Source organism: Eufriesea mexicana, unplaced genomic scaffold, assembly GCF_001483705.2.
Source record: "Eufriesea mexicana isolate 0111107269 unplaced genomic scaffold, ASM148370v2 scaffold4304, whole genome shotgun sequence".
NCBI classification, from domain to species: Eukaryota; Metazoa; Arthropoda; class Insecta; order Hymenoptera; family Apidae; genus Eufriesea; species Eufriesea mexicana.
Genome location: NW_016912293.1, coordinates 695,173 through 716,373, shown reverse-complemented (window position 1 = coordinate 716,373; position 21,201 = coordinate 695,173). Strand labels below are relative to the sequence as shown.

General features: G+C 36.9%; 1 protein-coding gene across 1 annotated transcript in view; it reads right to left on the bottom strand.

The window, feature by feature from the left end:
- The window catches only part of Fas1 (fasciclin 1 Fas1 domain-containing), a 588,690-nt gene that overhangs the window by 31,981 nt on the left and 535,508 nt on the right, over positions 1-21,201 (bottom strand). The window contains exon 9 of the mRNA XM_017905693.1: positions 3,696-3,701. Within this exon, the coding sequence (XP_017761182.1) occupies positions 3,696-3,701 (6 nt within the window). The remainder of the gene's footprint in view (positions 1-3,695; positions 3,702-21,201) is intronic.

Sequence of the window (21,201 nt, the reverse complement as noted above, 5' to 3'; positions counted from 1 at the left end):
AATAAAAACTTTCCTATACAGAGATTTAAACTTACGCTTATTTTACATAGATCAGTATACCTGCTTTATATAATATAACAAGGCTATATAATCGATTCAATGTATACCATCGAAAGTTTGTTATTGATATCTGAAAATATAGTTATGAAATTTTATTACAGCTTCGAGTATTTGTTAGGTTTTTGAGATATTAATAATAAACTTTCGATGATATCAAATCGGTGATTGTGATACTATATTAAGCAGGTATGATATTAATCTATGTCAAATAAGTATAAGCTTAAATCTTTATATAATTTTACTTATTTAGGAAAGTTTTTATCAATACGTTGGAAATTAATAAATATTCGCAATTAAACTTTTATATTTTGTATCGATTCACCCCTTTTTCTACCACCTCAAATTTCATGCCAATTAATCACTGGTGTCTTTTCAAATAATACTTCATTTTTTCTTCATTTTCCAGATTTCTCTTTATTCGAATGAAATAGTCTCGGGTTCGTGAAAGTTCAATTATAAAACTGAGGGTATACAGTACTGCCCGCATAAGTGTCCTGATCCGTGCCCGCTTTAGCGTCTATTACTGTCTTTGTTAATTCTTGGAGCAAAGTTCACAGTGTTTTGCTGTGAATCATTACTTATTAAATGGACGAGTATTAAATACAATGCTGTCTGCATATTTTCCAGAATTTCTATACATATTTTTGTATTTTTTAGCGAAGAATCAAAGCGTTTCCAATGATTACACGACGTGACAGCTCTATGTAGTGTCAATTGGAGTTATAGCTATATATTAAATACAATGCTGTATGCATATTTTCAAAAATTTCTATACTTATTTTTACACCTTTTAACAAGGACCAAAGCGTTTCCAATGATTACACGACATGACAGCTCTATGTAGTGTCAATTGTAGTTATAGAATCCTATGTAGAGATGACTCTAGTTATCAATACAAATTGCTATGCCTGGTTATTAAACTACTAATTTTTCATCAACTCGAATCGAGTATCAGTATCCTACCAAAATTTCTTCTGTCAAATCTTTAAAATTCATCAGCTCAGACAAATGTCAACATAAATCAGACTTGCAGACGTTAAAACAGGCACCACTGTGACAATATATAGAGTACACAAAGATAACTCGATTACTAGAAGGGTGTATACAGGGTGTGCCAATTGTCAACAGACTCTATAAATACAGGTAAGGAAAACGTGTCAAGCTTTATCGAGAAGTCGTGACCAAAATGTGCGGAGTACTAAGGGAATGGTAACCAGTGATACAAGGTAAATAGAATAACGATCGATTTAATCTCTAGCCGAGGTTCTCCTCAAACCAAAGACTTTTGCACGCTACTGTAGTCGAGCATGGAAGATCGTACGGCTGTCACGATATTTCAGTTTCCTTGCAGTACAGGCCAGCTTATAGAGAGAAGTTTCGACTGTCAGTTTGGTAACCGAGTTTGTTCCCCTAACGTAAAATTCGCGGGGAAGTTTAAATCCGAAATTTCGAATAGCCCTTGGATTAATGAATCACGCCGGTTAAGAAAGGAGTTAGAGAGGATTATCCCACTCGATATGGTTCTTATACTTAGCTGGCTTAAATGCTCGGTAATTTAGAACCATGGCCAGGTATTTAATCCTTTTAGGGGCAAAATTTCATTAGCCGTTATTTATAGTCGAATCGGTTAACGATATTTCACGTGTGAGAATGTAATTCGTAGCAGGGTCCAACGTCCAGTAGGTACCCTAACTTTCTCAACGATCTGGATACTTATTTTTGACAGGATGCAATTTGACCATAAAATTCGAGGACCAATAACTAATTTACACTGGTGGATAAAATTATTCGAATATCGTTTTCACTTTCTCTCATACTCTCCCGAATTATTTCTTAAAATTTCTAAACACGATTCTGCACCGAAACGTCACTTTAGCGTTCCCTGTAATATTGCAGATTCATTAAATCTGAAAGGAACATTGACACAACACTTTTCCAAGCTTCTTCTTAAACGAGAGTGCTCATTTAGTTGGCCTGTACTCTATTCCTCCTTACGTTATTGCATCTTCTGGAGGTCTGCCAGTGTTCCAGCCGACAGGAAGCAGCGAAAGGTAGGATTAAACAGAACACCCACAGCGTAACAGACAAACAATATTGACACAGGGACCAGGGGAATAACAAAAGGGAAGCCAGCCTTCTTGACCGGCCAGGCAGGGAATTTCTCGAATCAACATAGGCGGGCGGCATGATTTTAATAATAATACGGCACTACGACTAAAGGTTCCTACTAGAGGAAATAAATAAACTAAAGAACCTGTTGCAAACAACCTCGAGCCTTTGATTCGAAACGTAAAAGTGAGGTCGGGAGAAAGAAAATCGAGTAAAATTGGCTCGTCGGAATTAAAACTTTACCAGGTCATTGGAAGGATCCTCGTTCTGCCGGGATCAACGTGTCACCTCTCTTCGACGAGCCAAAAAGACCATTCTCAGCTTCCAATTCTAACGAATCACGAGCACACACGTGTCGCTAAAGTAATTTCTTATCAGTTTTATTATATCGAATTGCACAGTCGATTAATTCGAAACAAGAGCTAGTAATTTGATCGAAGAAGCTGTCAAGTCCCTTCTGAAACGTCCAACTCCTTTGTCCCCAGCTAATTAGCAGGAACGAAGATCGAGGAACGTTCCAAAGCAGGTTTTCCCTTTTGTTCTTCGATTTCGACATCTTTAAGAAGCTTTCCTCGTACAATTTCAAATTGAATCGAATCCAGTTCCGTTGTACCTCTTCCGAAGCATTGAAGATTAATATTCAAACGAACTAATTATCGATGCCAATTAGCTACAATTTCAAAGAACCTCAAACCTCTCTCACTTTACATCCTAACCTTACACCCTTTTGGCTTATCGTCGAGTCTCACACGTCCACTACTAATCGATCAAGCAGAACGAGGCATCCTGTCCATCTTTCTCTCCGTAGGCGATTACTCTCTGATCGCAGTTGCTCTACGAGAATTACTCTAGAAACTGAAACTGCAGTAAGCACAGTCGGTTTTCGGAAAATCGACCTCTCATCACCGACCTAGCAAGACCAACTCTCATTACTAAGAATAAAACGCCTCGAATCCACGCGATCAGCTATCGTCGCTCGAGAATTCTAACTGTTGACAGAGTCTTGCTACGCGTTTGACGCAACGACGACGCAGACCGATTCGAGGCTTCCAAGTGGAAACCCAACCCATCTGGTCGTCTCGGAGAAGTGTCTAGCACTGCACCAGCATCGTAGAGCTAACTGTGATACAGTATTAGCAGGAACGCTTGGCGAAACGTTTTCCAAAACGCAGCACAGTTTACACGTGGAAGCCTCGGACGATCTGAACCGCGATAATTCGGGAACCGTGAAAGCCTAAAGAGAATCTTGACAGGCAGCAGTTGGAATAGAGCGTCTCCGAGGTGGTTTCCCCGATTCTCCGCCGACTGTTCTTACGGACTACCTTCTCCACGTTTTCTCAAGAGAAACCAACAGAAGCTCTCGGTATACACGACTACGTTGATAAATATAACGATTCTAGAATCGCCCATTCGACTTTGTCGCAACGCAGCGGGACGCGTTCGAGGTCTTATTTAAACAAGAGTCATTGCGGGTGTCGTGTGTATTCGGTAGTAGTCGTTGATGAGTTCATTTAATAAGTACTTACGATGCCCTATACGACATGCAGAGTCCAATAGAGACATGCAAAGCACCACAGAATAACATCATTGAGTCAATATAAGAGTAATAAACACATGTACACAATTGATAGAAAATTCGAATCGGCTATTAAAGGTTTTCTTTCGTCTTTTTTTTTCTTTTTCTTTTTTTTCAAATTCTTTAGCTAGAGTAAGAGGGGATTTTCCGCTTTTCCATTCTCACCGGGAGGAATGCTAATCGTCTACCATGTGTTCCATCGAACAACGATACATGACAGCGAATATATCTTTCACGTATTTTCATTTCGACTGCGCTTCGGTTAGAGCTAACACGTGGATGTCCGAGCGTTCAATCTGGCGGATCAGCCGGAAGTTGAACACTGCTCACGTGGTATAAGAGATGGTTAGGTTCTATGGTGTTTCTAGGCTGGAAAGCGGAGCGAGTCTGGGCAAGACGTCGACGAATAAGCTGTTACAGCTGCATTATAGATTCAATGCATACGTTGTAATTGGAATTTAACGAGCAAACGTGAACTAGATATTCGACTGTATCGCTTCGAGTATCTTGCTGGTCTAAGAACGTCTAAGACTTCAGGTCTCGTTCATTCGTTATCTCAAACAATACTGTACCTTGTGAATCATCGACAACTTTGGTTATACTTTTAGATAAACTGTTTGGCCACTTTCGTATAAAATGAATAGAAGAATTCGGAAACGAAAAAGAATCTTACGTTCACCACCGTATATACAGGGTGTTTCGCACAATTTTTTTGAACAAACTCAACTAATTGGGTTTGGTTAGGTATTTTATAGATAAACTGTAATAAAAGTTCATAAATGTTCTTTCAAGAAGTTATAGCAAAAATATGAGACGCGATGTAAACACTGTAGATATTTACATACGTTTTTATTTTGAGAAATCATTTGCTATCATCGATACAAAAATTGAAAATTTCATTTCGTTGTAGGTTTGTCTAATTTTTTAACGTTATAATATCCTAAGAAAATAATCGTAGACATTTTGTCGTATGATAGTTTGATATTGTGCGTGGAGAAAAATGCGAGACACCCTGTGTAGTGGAAACGTATCTTAGGTTCATATATATCGATTTGTACGATAATTCGTTAAAAAAGGAATAAAAGCAAAAGAAGCTCGAATAAAAATTAATTAATCAAATAGAATTAACCCTCTATAACTAGGGTTTCGTTTATTCTTACAAAGTCTTTCATTGGCAGTGCTATTGACAAATCAATTATACCTATATATACGAAGCACTGTAAAATATTATCTAGTACTATGGAACATCACAAAATATTCCAATATAAACGAATAAAAAAAAAATTACAAAACGTGAGTCGACAATACTACCCTTCTAGGTCATCCACAGTTACAGAGGGTTAAAAAAGAAAGCAAACGAATGACCAATCGCAGCGCAGATTTCATCGCAGCCAACAAAATCTCGCGCCATTGTTCCTCAAAGCAGAGAGGCCGTTGAATTATCAGCGATGTCCGGCGAATAATTGAAATTTTAATCGAATCGTTCGTTTGCTTCGAGTGTATTCGCGACACGGTACACGAACGAAAATGGAGAAAAAAGAGGAACCATCGTAAAAAAAAAAGAAAAATGAAAAAACGAGGAAAAGAAAAAGACAAAAGAATAGAAAAGAAAAAAGATGAAAAGAGAGACAGTGGAAAGATAGCGAACGACGAGTGGAGGGGTTACTCTGTAATTGCTCCGGTTCTTTTGTCCCGGTTCACTACAGGAGAACACCACGCGTTAATATCGTTGTAATAGAGATCGGACACGTGGCCGATAGTAATTTAATATCGGCATGCAATTAAACGCTCGGCTGCCGGCAATCGTGCCGATGAAAATCGTTATCGCGATAATAACCGGCTCGATTAAATAGATTACCAGGCCGTGCTTAGTCGGAGGCAACGACGCCGTGGCTAATATCCTCGTGCCTCGAAAATTACAGAAACCGGACGTACCTGGAATTTTTCGCGCCATCGCGCCGTTTCGAATTACGCGCGCTCGCTTATCGAACGACGATTACTCACGCCAGGGGGCTACGGGTCTGTCGCGTCCTGTAACGCACGGTCGGTGGAAGAGATATGGCGATGTCGTAAATTAAGCGAGGCGTGAACAAAGATACGCGTAAGTGGCCGAGATAAATTTGGAAAAGGACAAAAAAGGTAATTCGTGGAAAATATACAAATTATTTTGTATTTTCTGGTCTTCCGGAAGTACTAACGTTTCGTAATAAATGTATATTTAGGTTAGGTTGAATTTATATGGGGTAATCTCTGGGTGATGTAACAATGGTTTTTGTTATATCAACTCTATAATAATAATGTAAATGCGAGATAATAATATTATCCTTTAGCGTGATTAATGAGACTTTGGAAATTGTTCAGGAAGTATATGAACATTTCTTTAAAAATAATAAATATTTGGACAGTTAATTTTAACTTACAAATTTGTTCGATTATGTCGAAAATTGTAAATACAATACTCAATCACAATATATTTAACAGTTGTATAATACATGATATTTAATTTGTATCTGTCATTAATTCGCCATGTAAAGGACTAAATCAATTTGTTCTAAAGGATAAGTTCCTCTACTAAAATATTAGAAGAAAAATATTTTCAATATAACCATTTCTCCACCACCGACTGTACAGGAAATTCAAATAAAGATATTTCAAAATATTTCAAAACACAGAAATATTATTGTTATATTTATTAACTATTCCATGGATGGAACCTGTTTAAATTCTGTTATTATCTTAGAAAACGATTTTCACCGTTGGCACATCTGCTATTTATGTTCTGCAAGGTCTCGTCGAATCTCATAACCTCTCCACAGCCTTGTTCATCAAAAATTACAAAAACGAAAGTACAAAAAAAGGCTGAAAATTCAAATTCAAATAAATTCCCGAAATCACGTATAAAATGATCAAAAACGCGAATGGCCTTGTGTGCTCTCGTTAAGCATTAAACCCCTGCAAGAAGTCAATAACAAACCGAACATCGGATATCACACGCTAATATCAGTTTAATCGTTGCAAGATGTCTTCTCTGTCTGTACTGTTCTATGATTTTTACATTTACTCTTGCCGTCGGAGGTTTGTCACCCCAACGAAAAATCCTGTAAACAGTTTTACACCATATAAAAATATGATTACCCTCGAAGATCACATCGTAACCTCGCGAACGAGTTCAGCCGAGCGACGTAGTGATCAATCTTCCCGATAGCATCGTTGCCCTGGAAAAATTTCTTAGACGTGCATGAACGCAACTAGAGACTCGTTCGAACGTACAATATCCGGCGTGGATTTAAAACGGACAGGAAAACGAATCTCAGACACGAATTGGCCTCGCGGGACCGGAAGAGAGATTTAACTCGATGAAATCGCGCCTCGACCGAGTTTTCCTTTTCTGGACCTTCTCGTTTCTTTTTGACCATTTCAGCGAGTCCACGCGATGCTCATTGGATCGAAAAATTGACGAGTTCTCGAGAAATAAGCACGCGAGAAGGTTATCCCGTGGGTTCGCGGCGAGAAGATGGCGCGTCGATCGGCCGAGGTTGTCTCGTGGCGCCATCTGGCGTGACTCCCGATAGGCTAAGTCGTTCCCGTCACGAATGTGATCTCGAAGCGTCGTAGCTCTACGATGAGTCTTTCTTTTTTCTTTTTCTTTTTTTTTTCAATTGGAAAGTAATAGAGAATTAATCTACGAATTATATAACGTACTTTATGATAATAGTCTTACGTAGTCTATATTTAGCGATAGATCAGGCGTGATGAGATGATTTAAAAAGGTATGAATGGCAACAGCGTTCATGATATCGAATGCACTGATTCATGTCTCATGAGATATCGTGGCTATGCCGTTCTGTGAATGTCACGAGGGCTATGCTTCTCTATTCATGACTGTGTCGACTGACAATCTCCGCGATTCGTCGACCAAACACATCAGTGTACCGGTGCTCTCGTCCTTGGCAACATGCGACATTCAAAGGGAGCTAACAGTCAGAGGCTAGCAGTGCAACGTGCAGTGCGTATTCTCGCTAGACACTGGCGATTTACAAGGAAGATTTCATTCACTCGACAACACGATACTCGTCTTACTCCTCGAGTCTGTATTCGACTTTCATCCTGTCCTTCTGTCGCGTATGGTTTTGAAGCAGCAACAGGTCAAACATCTGGAGACACGTGGGTGTTGTGTGGATTGTTCATTAGTCAAAGATTCTAGGGATTTTGGCTTCGTGAGTGTAAAATCAGCCTTATGTTAGCTCTTGCAAGTCATACTTCTCGTTTTCTCGATTTAATTTATGAATCTCTAAAACATGCACAGTTGTTCATTACGGTTTCGTCTAAAATCATTATCCATTGACAATGCAGGTATTTTAAAAATATTTTAGAAATCAAAATTTGAATGAAAAATTTGAAGTCACTTTTATCTTTTTGAAAAATTATTATATATAAGAGAGTGATTCTATTTAATCCAGTTCTAATATGTAGAAGCACAACTTGCAATGCCCAAGCGATCTTACACGATATGTACAAGACGGAGTACGAAGAAATTATAATAAAATTGTTATTCGTTAAGGAGAATGTAACTTGAAGCATGTGTTCTACGATAAACTATCTATATAAATGCGTCATAAATTTGAACGTAAGAGTAGCTGGTTCAACGTTGGGTACCGTTTTCTGTACAAAAAGGTTGCCGAAATTGCGATCATGTGTCGGTCGATAGTAGAAGGCAACGTACAAAGCACGTGAGTAAAAGAAAGGGAAGAGAATATGTGAGAAAAGTCTCTTTCAGCGAAGCAGAGCTGTTTGATCGTCAGATCGAAGCTCATTCTCTTATCTCGGCTGAATCGTAAGGTATGCCTTCACCGGCAAATCTTCCTTGCAAGAAACCACGGTGCATTTCTCAGGCAATAGCTAAGAATTCATTCGAGCGCTGTTTCCAAATCACCAAATAGGTATATCGAACAAAATGGCCAATTCTCAACATTCTCATCATCGCTATCTAACACACTTGTTCTAAACTAGAATCATGAAGCAGTGTTTTCTAGAATCTCATTCTTTCTTTGTTTTCCAATTACCTAATTACCAATTTTCTGCGTTGAATTCTCTGTAGAATTTTTCCACGTAATTAATATTCCAATTAATCACATCGATACTTTATAATAGTACTTTTTACTGCAATGTACTATGTTAAGATATAATTTGTATAATTGACACACTAATAAAATTTTTGTTTGTATTTTCCTTTTTCATTCTAGTTAATATTGGTTGGTAATGTATTCATGTTTAGAGAATATTAAATTATTGTTCCGTTGTTTCTAATTTTGATGCATAGAATTTCCTGGTTACGTTCAGAAATTTTAACGATTAGTGATTAAATTAATTTGTAAAATAATAAATTTTGAACTTGGGAGAATTACTGAATCAAACTGTATTGATATCGATGAACAACATCCAATAAAATTTCTTCTCCGACCTCCTAACTTTCTAGTAATTTTATAAAATATTACTAGAACCTTAGTTCTACCACTTTAGTAAGAATCACTAGATCAAACTATACTGATATTAGTAAAAGACACTTCAGCGAACGAAATGGAATAAAATCGTTTCCAACCTAGTGACTTTCTAGTAACTGTCTAAAATATTATCAAAATTATCGTTCAGTGAGAATTACCGAATCAAACCCTGCCCATACCAACACATGATACTCGAGTAACCAAAATTCAATACAATCTCAATTCCCCTAAAATATTCCCCAGACACTAGTTTAGCATTTATTCTCCTCTCCGCAATCCCAACCACGTCCACGCCTCGACTAAAATGAGATGCATTTGACGAATAGCGTTCCAGTGTGAAAGTCGGTGAACAAATTGTTTCCGTTCGTCATTAACGAATCGAATGGAAGCTCCTTCCTCATTTGAAAACGGGGGGGGCAAAAAATGAAAAAGAAAAAGAAGAAAAGAAGTACAGAGAGGAACACACGAGAGCACAGGGTCCGACACGATTACCAAAGGAACTTTTTTTCGGTGTATCGAGAAAGCGGCTAACGGCCGCAGAATGAACGGCTGCATCGAAATGAGATTTTTTCCCCGAGGCTTTTAAGCCACCCTTTTTCGCGGCAAGCAATAAAGCCCGCCGCTTCGTCACGCTGGAAACGCTTCTCTATCTTCTCCCGCGAACGATTTTCCTCCGTGCCCCGTTTCTTCCCTTTCCGCGTGTCTGTGTATGCGTTTACTTGGGTACGGGTGTGTACGAGCTCTTTTGTTTAGCTTCGCTTCATTTAATACACGCTGCGTCGTATATTTACCGGACAACGTAGCTTCACCTTTGACGCTGCTACCACGAATCCAGAATGTGTCGTCGAAACGTGCATGGTTCATAGCGAACGATATAAGGTTTATGAATTCGATGGACACTGTGTATATCGACTTCATTTCAGCTTTTTGCCACGTCCTTTTTCAACGCCTCGTCTTTATGCACGGGTCAAAGCGACCTAACGGAGAGATAGGTCGGATTACGGCTGGATGTTGACGGGATTAATTATTATAGGTTTACGTTAGCGAGCAGAAGTTTGGGGGCCTAACAGGATTTTGGTTAAACGGATTTGGTATTAGGTTTTGGATAAATACATATCGAATTAGATTTCAATTAGGGTTCAATGCGTCTGCTATGCGGTTTGCAGAAATCCGCTGCGGATCATGCTTTGTTGCGACAGTTTGTCCCATGAAATTTCACTTTGCAGAAATACGAAATGTACTAATTAAATAGTTGACTTGGAAATGTATAGTATGTTATACATTTCTGATAACGGGTATTATTTAATATTTTAGGCACGTGGTAAACAAGTAAAATGCGATTGTTGTCGTGTGTAACAAATTGGTGACATGTCATTGACGATTTGTCGATTCCATTAGAAACTTGAGTATCACTATGAATAATACAAAAAAGATTTCAACGTGACGTAACATAACCTCTAAATGATGGTAGATAACTATAGTACGAGCTCGAAGTATCGTCATAGTGAAATTAGGATGATCCTGAGATATTTGACAGCATTCAAGGTTTGATTTTGACAGGTCTTTTACTTGTTTTTGACTTGATCTTGAGTTGATCTCGATTTGACATTGACTTGACCTCGATTTGACTTTGACTCGAGTTCCTTCTGTAATCTAAGTTTGATTTGACATTAATTTTATTTTGATTTGGCCTTGACTTGACTTTGACGTGACTTTGTTTGAACTTTGACTAGATTTGATCTTAATTTGACCTTAATTCGACTACGATGACATTGAAATATCTCTGACGTGACCTTCCAGTTACCCAATTATGTTATTTCAAGTTCCAAATTCAATAATTCTGTCCTTACTTCAGGATCAGATTACATTTTCAGTAAGTTAGGTTTTAATTAGATCGATCGAACAGAATATAGCAAGCTGTGTTAAATGAAATCTCAATTGGATTCAGAATTCAAATTTCCGTTAGGCTCATACAGGATTAGGTTAGATCTGTAATAGGATTTTGATCATATCTACATTAAATATATATTATGTGCCAATTGGTTTCGAATTACATCCACTTTAAACGTATATCTGAATTTCGTTACGTCTATATCATATGTACATCACTTAAATTCCAGTTAGTCAAACTTACAGGAAATTTATGTAAATTTATCAAAACAATTTGACAGACGAATCTCCACAACGTGTAATAAGTTAAATCAAATTAAATTAAACAATAATAATTATTTAATAATAATTAAATAATAAATTAAATTAAATTAGCTAAATTTCCTCAGTACTTATCATTATTTTTAAACACTTAAAATTTGATCATTAAATTTACTCGTGTATATCACAAAAAATCTAAAATTTTTAATATGAATTTAAATATTCAGTTGCAACAAATTTTGTATATTTTACGTTATACTTCGATCTAAACCATAATTAGCATCGAAATGTCTAGTTTTTTTTAAAGATGTACATTTTCAAAACACGAAATCGAAGAACGAAGGAACAAATGGCACTCATTTCAGATCAAATTCCGTTTTTTCACTTTCGATTCACAGGATAACGAACAATCGGCACTCCTTTCCAACTGTTCCTCTTTCGCCAGTCAATAAAAGTTAACTGGAACGGAAATGAAAACAGAAAATACGGAGCTGCAATTGTTAACTGTAAAGGAGGACCATGTCCAAACAACGAAATATTTACGTGGATAGTGCATTTGAGCACGAGGACACGACCGGTTGTTTTATCGGACTATTCGTAGCAGAATTAATTTCCATTGCCGCGGGACAACTTTTAAATGAAGCTCTCCACGTTTCGTACGTTGTTGTTTGGGATCCTCTCCCTAGATCGATAATGCGAATCCCTAGATATCTATCCTTTTTCGACAGAATAATAAAACCCGACAGGCGTGGTGAAAGAAAATTTAAATAAAAGAATAAATATTGCAATTGCTTATTCGCCTTTTAAAAGTTATACGACTTTCACCTTTTTCCTATATTTAAACGAAATTTTCTAATTTTATCTAATTTTGTATGTTACAATTGCTTATTTGCCTTTTAAAAGTTATACGACTTTTACCTTTTTCCTATATTTAAACGAAATTTTGTATTCTTCCATTTTCTTTCTTTATGCAGTGTTCCAAATTGTTAGAAGATTATAAATAGGTAAAATTAAAAAAAAAAAAAGAAAAAATGAAGACAAATATTTTGGAAACCCTTTTGTCAGTAGATAATTGAAGGGTTCGTATAAAAAAATGATTCCTGTCAATTTTACTGATTTTTCAAGGGAGAAAAAAGAAAATACTCTGCCATTTTCAATTTGCGAATTTTTGTTCAATTGGATGTGTATTATAATTCAGAAAATGCATCCTTTTTTATAATACCGATTTTACGATGATGCGAGTTTTATTCCTAATTATTAGAACATATTATTTAAAATTAAAATTATATAAAATTAATATTATAAATTTTGCCAAAGATCCTTTTTGATACGAATTCTTTAATTGTTTCGTGTATTTCGATTAATTAAAAATATTCGGAGAGGAGAATGCTGATGCTGTAAAAGCGGATAATTAGCAAATATCCTATATTACTCATACGTACACATATATAGAATTCCAGATCATAGAAAATGTACATAATTAACATTTTCATCGTAGAGACTATACCAAATTGTCCCAAATCTCGAATCGAATAAAAACTGATTTATTTAAAAGTCACTTTTTCATCGGAATAAACAGATTCAGTAATTCATCATTGTTATACATTACAATATTAATTCCCCAACGGTAATCATATCGAAAATGAATATTGAAAGTCGTCGTTTTAATTAATCCGTGATCAATTCAATATCAGAACACGTACATATTACTTCAATCAAATAATCTTTTAAATAAATCTCCATTACATGCTTGAAATACATCAATTAAATGCAAAAAATTATCACCAGCCACGATCGAATCATCGAAACTTCATTTCCAAAAAGAAAATCCCTAGAAATATTAACTTTCACAAAATTATTTCGAATTTTGCGTAGGAAGATAATCTTTGGAAATTTGATTTTCCAACAAACGAAATAAATTAAAAAATTTCTCTTTCTCGGCAGAAATATATTTTCGCATCATCGATTCTATGCATCAAAACGAAACAAACAACCAAGCTCCCCCCTTTCTTTTTATATCGATTCGGGAACGTTTCGTTTTATCCCCAGATTTATCTTACCTCGATTGTATCTCTTGTATACATACACTTTTGTCCGCGAGAAAATAACGTTTCATCAGATGTCCGTGATCTGGCGCGATATTGAAATATTTCGCGCGCAAAATGGCGTCGCGTCTAGTGTCCCGTTCTCGCAGCCCGTTGTACCGACCGAGCGAGACTTTTAGGAAAAGAAATACGGCCGCATTTACACCTGATGAAGTACGGTTCCCCTCGAAGAAGCTTGAAATTTACGAGTCTTGTTTGTACAGCCTTGTCTCTGGCCCGTTGCAACGTTCGCGACGAGGTTCTTCCCCTATCCTCGCGCTCACTTTTCAGTCAACGAAGTAATTCTTGAAACGAATTAAATATAAGCGTGTGTTGCTTCTTGTTTAACTTTCAGATATCCAAATAGTTTTGAAAAAGTTTCAATTTCCATCTTTTTATTTTTATTTATGTAGTTATAGTTACTTTTAGGTAAAATTCAGCTAACTTAATTATCTTTTTTTCTGTAGAAATAAGTAATTATTCGTAGCCACGTCACAAAAGCTTGCAATAAGTATTCTTTTCAGGTAAATTAGACATTAAGGAGAAGAATATTTACTTAACAGATTCTAATGTTTAATAAAATAATTTGACGTGAAAAAATTGATTATAAAGATTTGCGAGTTATAATATTTTCACTCGCTTGTTTTTTTGCTCTATCAAATTCCACAGTCAAGTCCATCTTTTCCATTTTCCATATAAAACTATCTACACTTTCATTTACGAGACCAACAAATTTCATCATATGTCAACAACGCCTCTTGTTTATTGTACCAATATCCGTCGATGAAGACAGTCACTGGCTACGACCTCCATTGCCAGCTTTTTATTCAATATCAAACACGAAGAGAAAAATGGGAATTTATTGACGATAGGATCGCTTGCATCCGCGCCTGTTGGTTATCGAAGGATGTTACAGTCGCGTGTCGGACCATTCGATATTGTTGTCAGATGCAACACGCTTGAATTGCGTAATATGGAGCTTGCCTGTATATTTGACATATAGTTTTTTTTAATTTATCGCGATTTCAATACTCTCCCTTTGCTCTCAGTCATTCTCAGCATTGTAAACGAGAAATTATTAGGTGCAGGAAAAAATTTTCTCCTTTCACGAATAAAATCTATTTTCATTTCTAGATAGAGAAATTTTATTAGTTATTGACATCCATTAATAAATATTAATTATTGTAAACTGGAATTTAGATTCGAGAAAAATTCTATGCTTTCACGAATAAAAAGTATTTCTATTTCTAGATAGAGAAATTTTGTTAGTTATTGACATCTATTAATAATTATTAATTATTTTACCTAGGAATTTAGATTCGAGGATAGAAATAATTTCAATCGATCAAATATTCTGCATTAATATTATTTCAAATCAGAATAGTTTGTAGAATTGTACTTTTAGTAGAGCTACTGAAACGTGCCTGTTTTGTGATAATGATACCAACAGTAGAAAAAATAATTTTTATAATTTATCACAACTTTTATTTTGCTAATAATATTAATTAATAATAATGCAGATAAATATATATTTCATTAATTGTTATTGTATTATATAATAGAATTCTTTAAACGATGTCTTAAGCAAAATGACACGAAATATCACAAATTAAATATCGACGATATATTGCTGAGATATTTCAATTTTTAATATCTTAATTTTTTACTATAGATAGTAAAAATGAAAATGCAGAATTTTTCCCTAAATCTAATAACACATCGTTTACTAATACGTATAAAAATTCAGCTTAAATTGGACTGATAGCTAAATTAGTTAATTATTTACAACATTTTGTTCACTTCTCGAATAAACAAATGTTTAATTAAATTTCTAGTTAAGTTTCTCAGTAATCATCACAGACTTGCTTCTAAAATTATGCTATGTATTAATTGTATAAAATCTAATATAAAGCGAACTTTGGAAATAATTGAAATACCTTAAAAGATCACTCATATTATACCTATGTATACACTAATTAATTGCAATTTTATCAACTTTCCCATTATTGGATATAAATTACATTGAATCGAGATAAACACGAAAACTTCTCAAAAATTTCTAAACCTGACTCACATACAATTACATGTATGCTATCGAAAATATTTCAATAGAATAATCACCAATATTAATAAATATTAATAAAATATTCAATATCTATATGAAAAATACGAAACTCCATAAAAATTTCTACTCCTAATGTACATAGATAGACATTATCTAAAACATTTCAATATTCCTATAACATCATTTTGCCCTCATTGCAGCTCTCATCTGCAGTCAATTTCATTTTACCAATTTACCAATAATTATATACACAATTGAAGATTATATACGCAACAGGACATCAGTTATGAATTACTGATTCGTATAATATACACTAACACAACTAACACTTGGACTCGGTTTTCGACACGATTCGCTAAGGTTCACATATAGAGTAATCCACTGAAATTAATTCGCAAGATGCAGATAACACATGGATCTCCTTACTTCCACCCACGTCGTACCAATCTCAACATCGTGTTCTCTAGTTCGCCATAGACATCAATCGTGTGCATGTATTGTATGTACGTACGTGTGCACCAGCACAGAGCAGCTGCATGCATCGAAACAAGCACGAAACAACGAGTAAATCGAGCGATAAATTTGCACAAAAATCCACAAGCCGTCGTCGAGCATTTACAGTCGCATTAGCTCGTGCTCCTCTTTGCCGGTGGATTAGCCGTCGCATTATCGAATATTAACGAGAAAAGCGCTCGAACGTATCCATAAAGCACTTTATAGGATTCGGCCACTGCTGTTTCTCGCCACGAAAATCCGAATGTCCGCGAAACTTTCCGGAAACGTGTGAATTCATAGAGACACAGCTTGTTTTCAAGGCGACTATCTGCGCGTCGACAAAATGGCCGACGTTCGCGAGGGATTCGAGGCACTGGCGAACAGAAACGATCGTTAATGCTTCCGTCGTTTAATTCATTGGCTTACGAGTGTTTTGGATTTACGATAATTGGAATTTGTCCATTAATTCCAATTCACGAGTAATTGGTTCCACAGAATTGCCACCTTTTCCGAGCCACCCTGACATTTGTAAATCCTGTTACAAACGAACGATCCTTTCATCCATTTTAAATTTACAGTCTTTGAAACGAACCCGCACACAGAATTGGAAATGAGGATGACGCAAACTTTCTAATGGAACTGTGTAAGCCAATAAGTTAGAAGACGTGCAAAAGTCCTCGAACATTCGCAAACATCTGTACAGTGTGTGAGAAAAGCAAGTGTCACGACTAAGCACATACATCTACATCTTCGATTTGGTAGAAATTAATGTTAGAAAAGAGCCAGACTTCTTTAAATATCAATTTTGGGGTACTTTCTTACATTAATTGGCACCAACCCAAGATTTAAGATCAAGATAGACCAAACATAATCGTGAAACTCGTTTATCTTACACCTTGCATATCTTGTCTCTTCCTTTCCCAATTTCCATCCACTTTCAAAGTCAAAAGTCGAAGTTCAAACTTCATCAAACTTCACTGAACTTCTCAGAAAACATAGACTCCAACCATTTCCGGGAAGCTTCATTGGCGACATATACAGGGTGATCCACTCGTCAGTGAACTCAGTACTGAGTTAGAGGCAGCACCGTCGTCTAAACACCACCAAACATCGCAATAGTTGATCCCGTACGACCATCTGACGACTACATTCGCATGTCTCCATGTGTGTTACAAAGTTTCGTGTAAACGGTACTACTGAGTGCTTTTGAGTCCACCAATCAGCGGATCACCCGGCATATGGAACGAACCTTTCATCCATCGGCTGAAACGCATCTGTGCGATCGGTGTCGTCTCTCAAACAGCAAGCACAACTCGAGCACACTTGTAGGGACGAAAAGAAAGAGAGAACGTAGCCGAGGAAGCGGATTCGAGCGGCTGGGATCAGGCACAGGCTGTGTGCAGCGGTGCATGGGGTGCATGGGACGTGCACGCGACTCGCTTCCACGGTTTTCCGCGTTTGGACGCCCGCCGTGCGATACTCTTGCCGGAACGAATGACGCGCGACCGCGGCAAACCGAGAGCAATTCCCGCGAATGCCGACTTCCGGACCCGCGAACTAGTTTCGATGCTCGATCGAAGCGGCAAGTTACAGCGGGAAGTCGAGGTCCGTGACGAATGCATGGAAACGACATGAGAATTGCTCCCGCCAGGACTTGGAAGATTTTTCTTCCAAGCTTTCCATTTGTCGCACGGTTCATCGTGGAAGGAAAAATTGTTGGCTTCCGAGGATTTTTTATTTTTTCACTATTTCTTCTCTTTCTATGCGATTTTTACGTAACTTGGGACTGATTCGGATGTGACAGAAAATGGAGAAATCAAAGATTTTTGGTCGATGAAGAGACTCAGATTTTTAGTAAGACTGGTAAATTCGTTCGTTTATTAGATTGACGGTATGCACGTAAAATTTATATTAATTCGTGGACTTATTAACATATCTGTAATATTAGAAAAAGTTCAAATATTCATGGTATTTTATTCATTCATTTTGAGACTAAATTATTGCAACTCTGAAGATTTACATATGGCTTGCTCGAATATTTATGAGGTAATTGGAAAACTTAAATTTGAGTGTTTTGATGAAGTAAGTTAATAATAATTACTTATGTTGTAGGTATTTTTAAAAGAAAAGGGAATATATTAATGAAAGTTTCTTTGTTTTCAATGGAAAATCTCAGATTCTTCATACAGAGTACACATTGAAATAATTAAAAAATCGACGATATATTAAATACCGAATTAAACTGGAACGACGAAATGCCAAAATCGGATCTCCACAATGGAAACCGAAATACTTCAGTCCTCCATCAATGAAACCTACGAATTCGAATTAAATTGGACCGATCCTGAATTTAACTCGAGCTCCCGTTCGTCGAATCAGAGTCCTCTTCATCACGCGGCTAAAAAAAAAAAAAAAAAAAAAAAAGAATTAATCTCGACCGGTGATAAAACAAATCGAAATGAAAAGGAACTCGACTCGACGGCGTAGGCTGGATTTCAACGATGAAGCGAATAAATAAAAGGCGATAAGAGGAAGGAAATAAAATAAAACCGTGGATGTGAAAAAGGAGAGAAAAGGAACACACACCGTGAACGCTTCGATTTGCATGGTGAACGCGTTGCGCGGAGTGAAAATAAAAGGAAAAATGGAAAAACGAAGAAATAAAATGAAGAAAAACAAAAAAAAAAAAAAGAGAGGAAAGAACCGGCCGGAAAAATCGCATCGGCACTGGCGACGCGGAAAAAAGGGGGCGAAAAAAGCGCGATTCCGGCGGGCGTGGCGAGCAAAAAAGGAACGACACATCGTGTATTGTGTAGAACGAGGCCGATGGCGGCGCGGCGAAAGGCGAAAAAGGAAGGTGATGGGTTGCATAAAAACACCGGCTATGAAATGCAAAATCAGCAGCACGCTCGTGCGTGGCCGTGCGTTTCGAGGTACGCGCCTGGAAATCGATACGATCGGGGCCAGAGATTCGGGGATCTATAGTTCGTCCAACGAAACTAGTCGGAAGATAAAGCAACTGCACGTGATCAGCATGTGAGTACAGCAAAACAGGTCCAGTACTTTAACTATCCCTAAACGTCAAAAAACAAATAGCACTATCGAGATATCGACAGATAACTCTAAATCGTGACGTCACTGAGTTTCTACCAAGTAGCGAGTAGATTCGGGCCTGGAGTGGGGATTCCCACTCCTCCAACTTCGCTCCGCTAGGGACCGCGTGGGGGGAATCTAGTCGTCACGTGCTCGGAAGTCCCGTGACATCACGATTTGGCACTCGATATCGCAACACTCATACGGAACTATTTACTTCCGTGGACTCTCGACAGAGGGCCGCTATAAATCGTTCCTGAGCTTCATCGCTGATCACGTGGACTATTTTATTTATTTTTTTTGCTTCAGTTTGTCCAACGGACTACACGTCTAGTCGCGTTTGGTCCCTTTCACTGCAGGGTCTCCTGTTTGCCATCCGACGACGACGTCAGTGTAGCCAACGTCGCCGGATGGAAGGAACCACTGTCACCACGCGTATCGATTCCCGTGTGTCCGTGGCGCGCCGTGTGTGTACACTTGTGGCGCTTCCAGCGGGACGTTCCTCGTCCTGACGCGGAAATGGTTCTTCTTCGAACGCGTTCGGATATATCGAAGATCTCTAACTGAATGGAAGGAGGTATGAAATCTGACCAAGTTCTCGTATATCTCGTGTCTGTATTATTAGATTTGTTTTTCTTTCTTTTCTTCCTTTTTTGAGTATGATTGTGGGTACCACGGTTGTTTTGGGCTGTTGACTGTTTGCTGCACGGTTGATTTAAGGTCCGTTTGTACCACTGACGAGAAGAGCATGAACCGATTGTGAGCGAAATAATAATATTTCGTTGATCTAAAGTCGCATACATAATATAGATATATTACTGATGCTAGTGAATAATTAACAAAATATTATTGTTTCACTGGGTTTTTACTTAGCTCGACAGTGATGCAAATGGACTTTTATTTCTGGATTTGGTGGTTATTATTTTGTTTGGTGTGGTTTATTGGAGAGGATGCGTTTGATGGAAATTACTGTGGTTTTGGGATATGTTTCATGTTACATAAATGTGACACAGGTGGTGAAACGATATTTGGTAAATGGGTAACGAGAAAGATGTACATTGTGAGATAAAGGATTCTGTTCTGAGTTTGTTTGGGATTATCTTGGTATTATATCTCAAATGCAGATTATTAGCAAGGCTCTTTAAAAGACAATATTTTTTCAATATTTTTATATTAGTTTATAATAATAATTCGATAAATAAATCATTGGTTAGTTCATTGCTAGCTCATTCCCAAAAAAGGTTAGATAAAAATGTAGTTATTAATGTTTCGAGTTAATATAAGTTAATATAAGCTAGAAAATTAGTTTTGCCAATGTTAGAATGATATTTTGAAAATGTTATTGTTTAGTTTCATTGTGTCATACTTTGCAATTATATTTTAGTCTATTCAAAAATTCTTTCTCAAGATATAGACAAATATCGTGAAATAATTTTCAATGAGATATTTGAATTCTAAAAGAGAAAATACCTTTTGAGACATTTCTTATTCGTAAATAAATTGTTACAGATATTATTCTATCTTCCATTACTTGTTTCCATGGTGTTTTTATGAACAAATTATAATCCTGGGCTTATCATCCCAACTCAGAAAATTGTTAATCATATCAATTTCTACTTACATTTTCACGTATCTTCCTCGCAAAATGAATTTATATTCATCAACAAATTATAATCCTGGGATTAGCAGCCCAATTTAGAAAATTGTTAACGATATCAATTTCTATTTACAATTTTACGTATTTCCCTCTCAAAATGAATTTATATTCATCAATTTTTCTTGATCAAGTCTAGCCAATCATCAGTTTATAGGTAACACGAATAATTAATTGTTACTTACACTTTCAACACCTTTGCACACCGTTCTTCTGAATTTTTCTTAAAAAATCTAGCCAATCGCCTGACAAATAATATACCCAGGTATCCTCCTTCCAATGTTGTAAAATAATTCGAGGAATTACCCCCAGACTGATTTCCCACGCAACCATTTCTTCGTCGCAGACGATCGATCACGCTCGATCGCGAAGCCTCGGAAGCGACGCGCGCGCTCGTGTGTGCACGTGTGTCA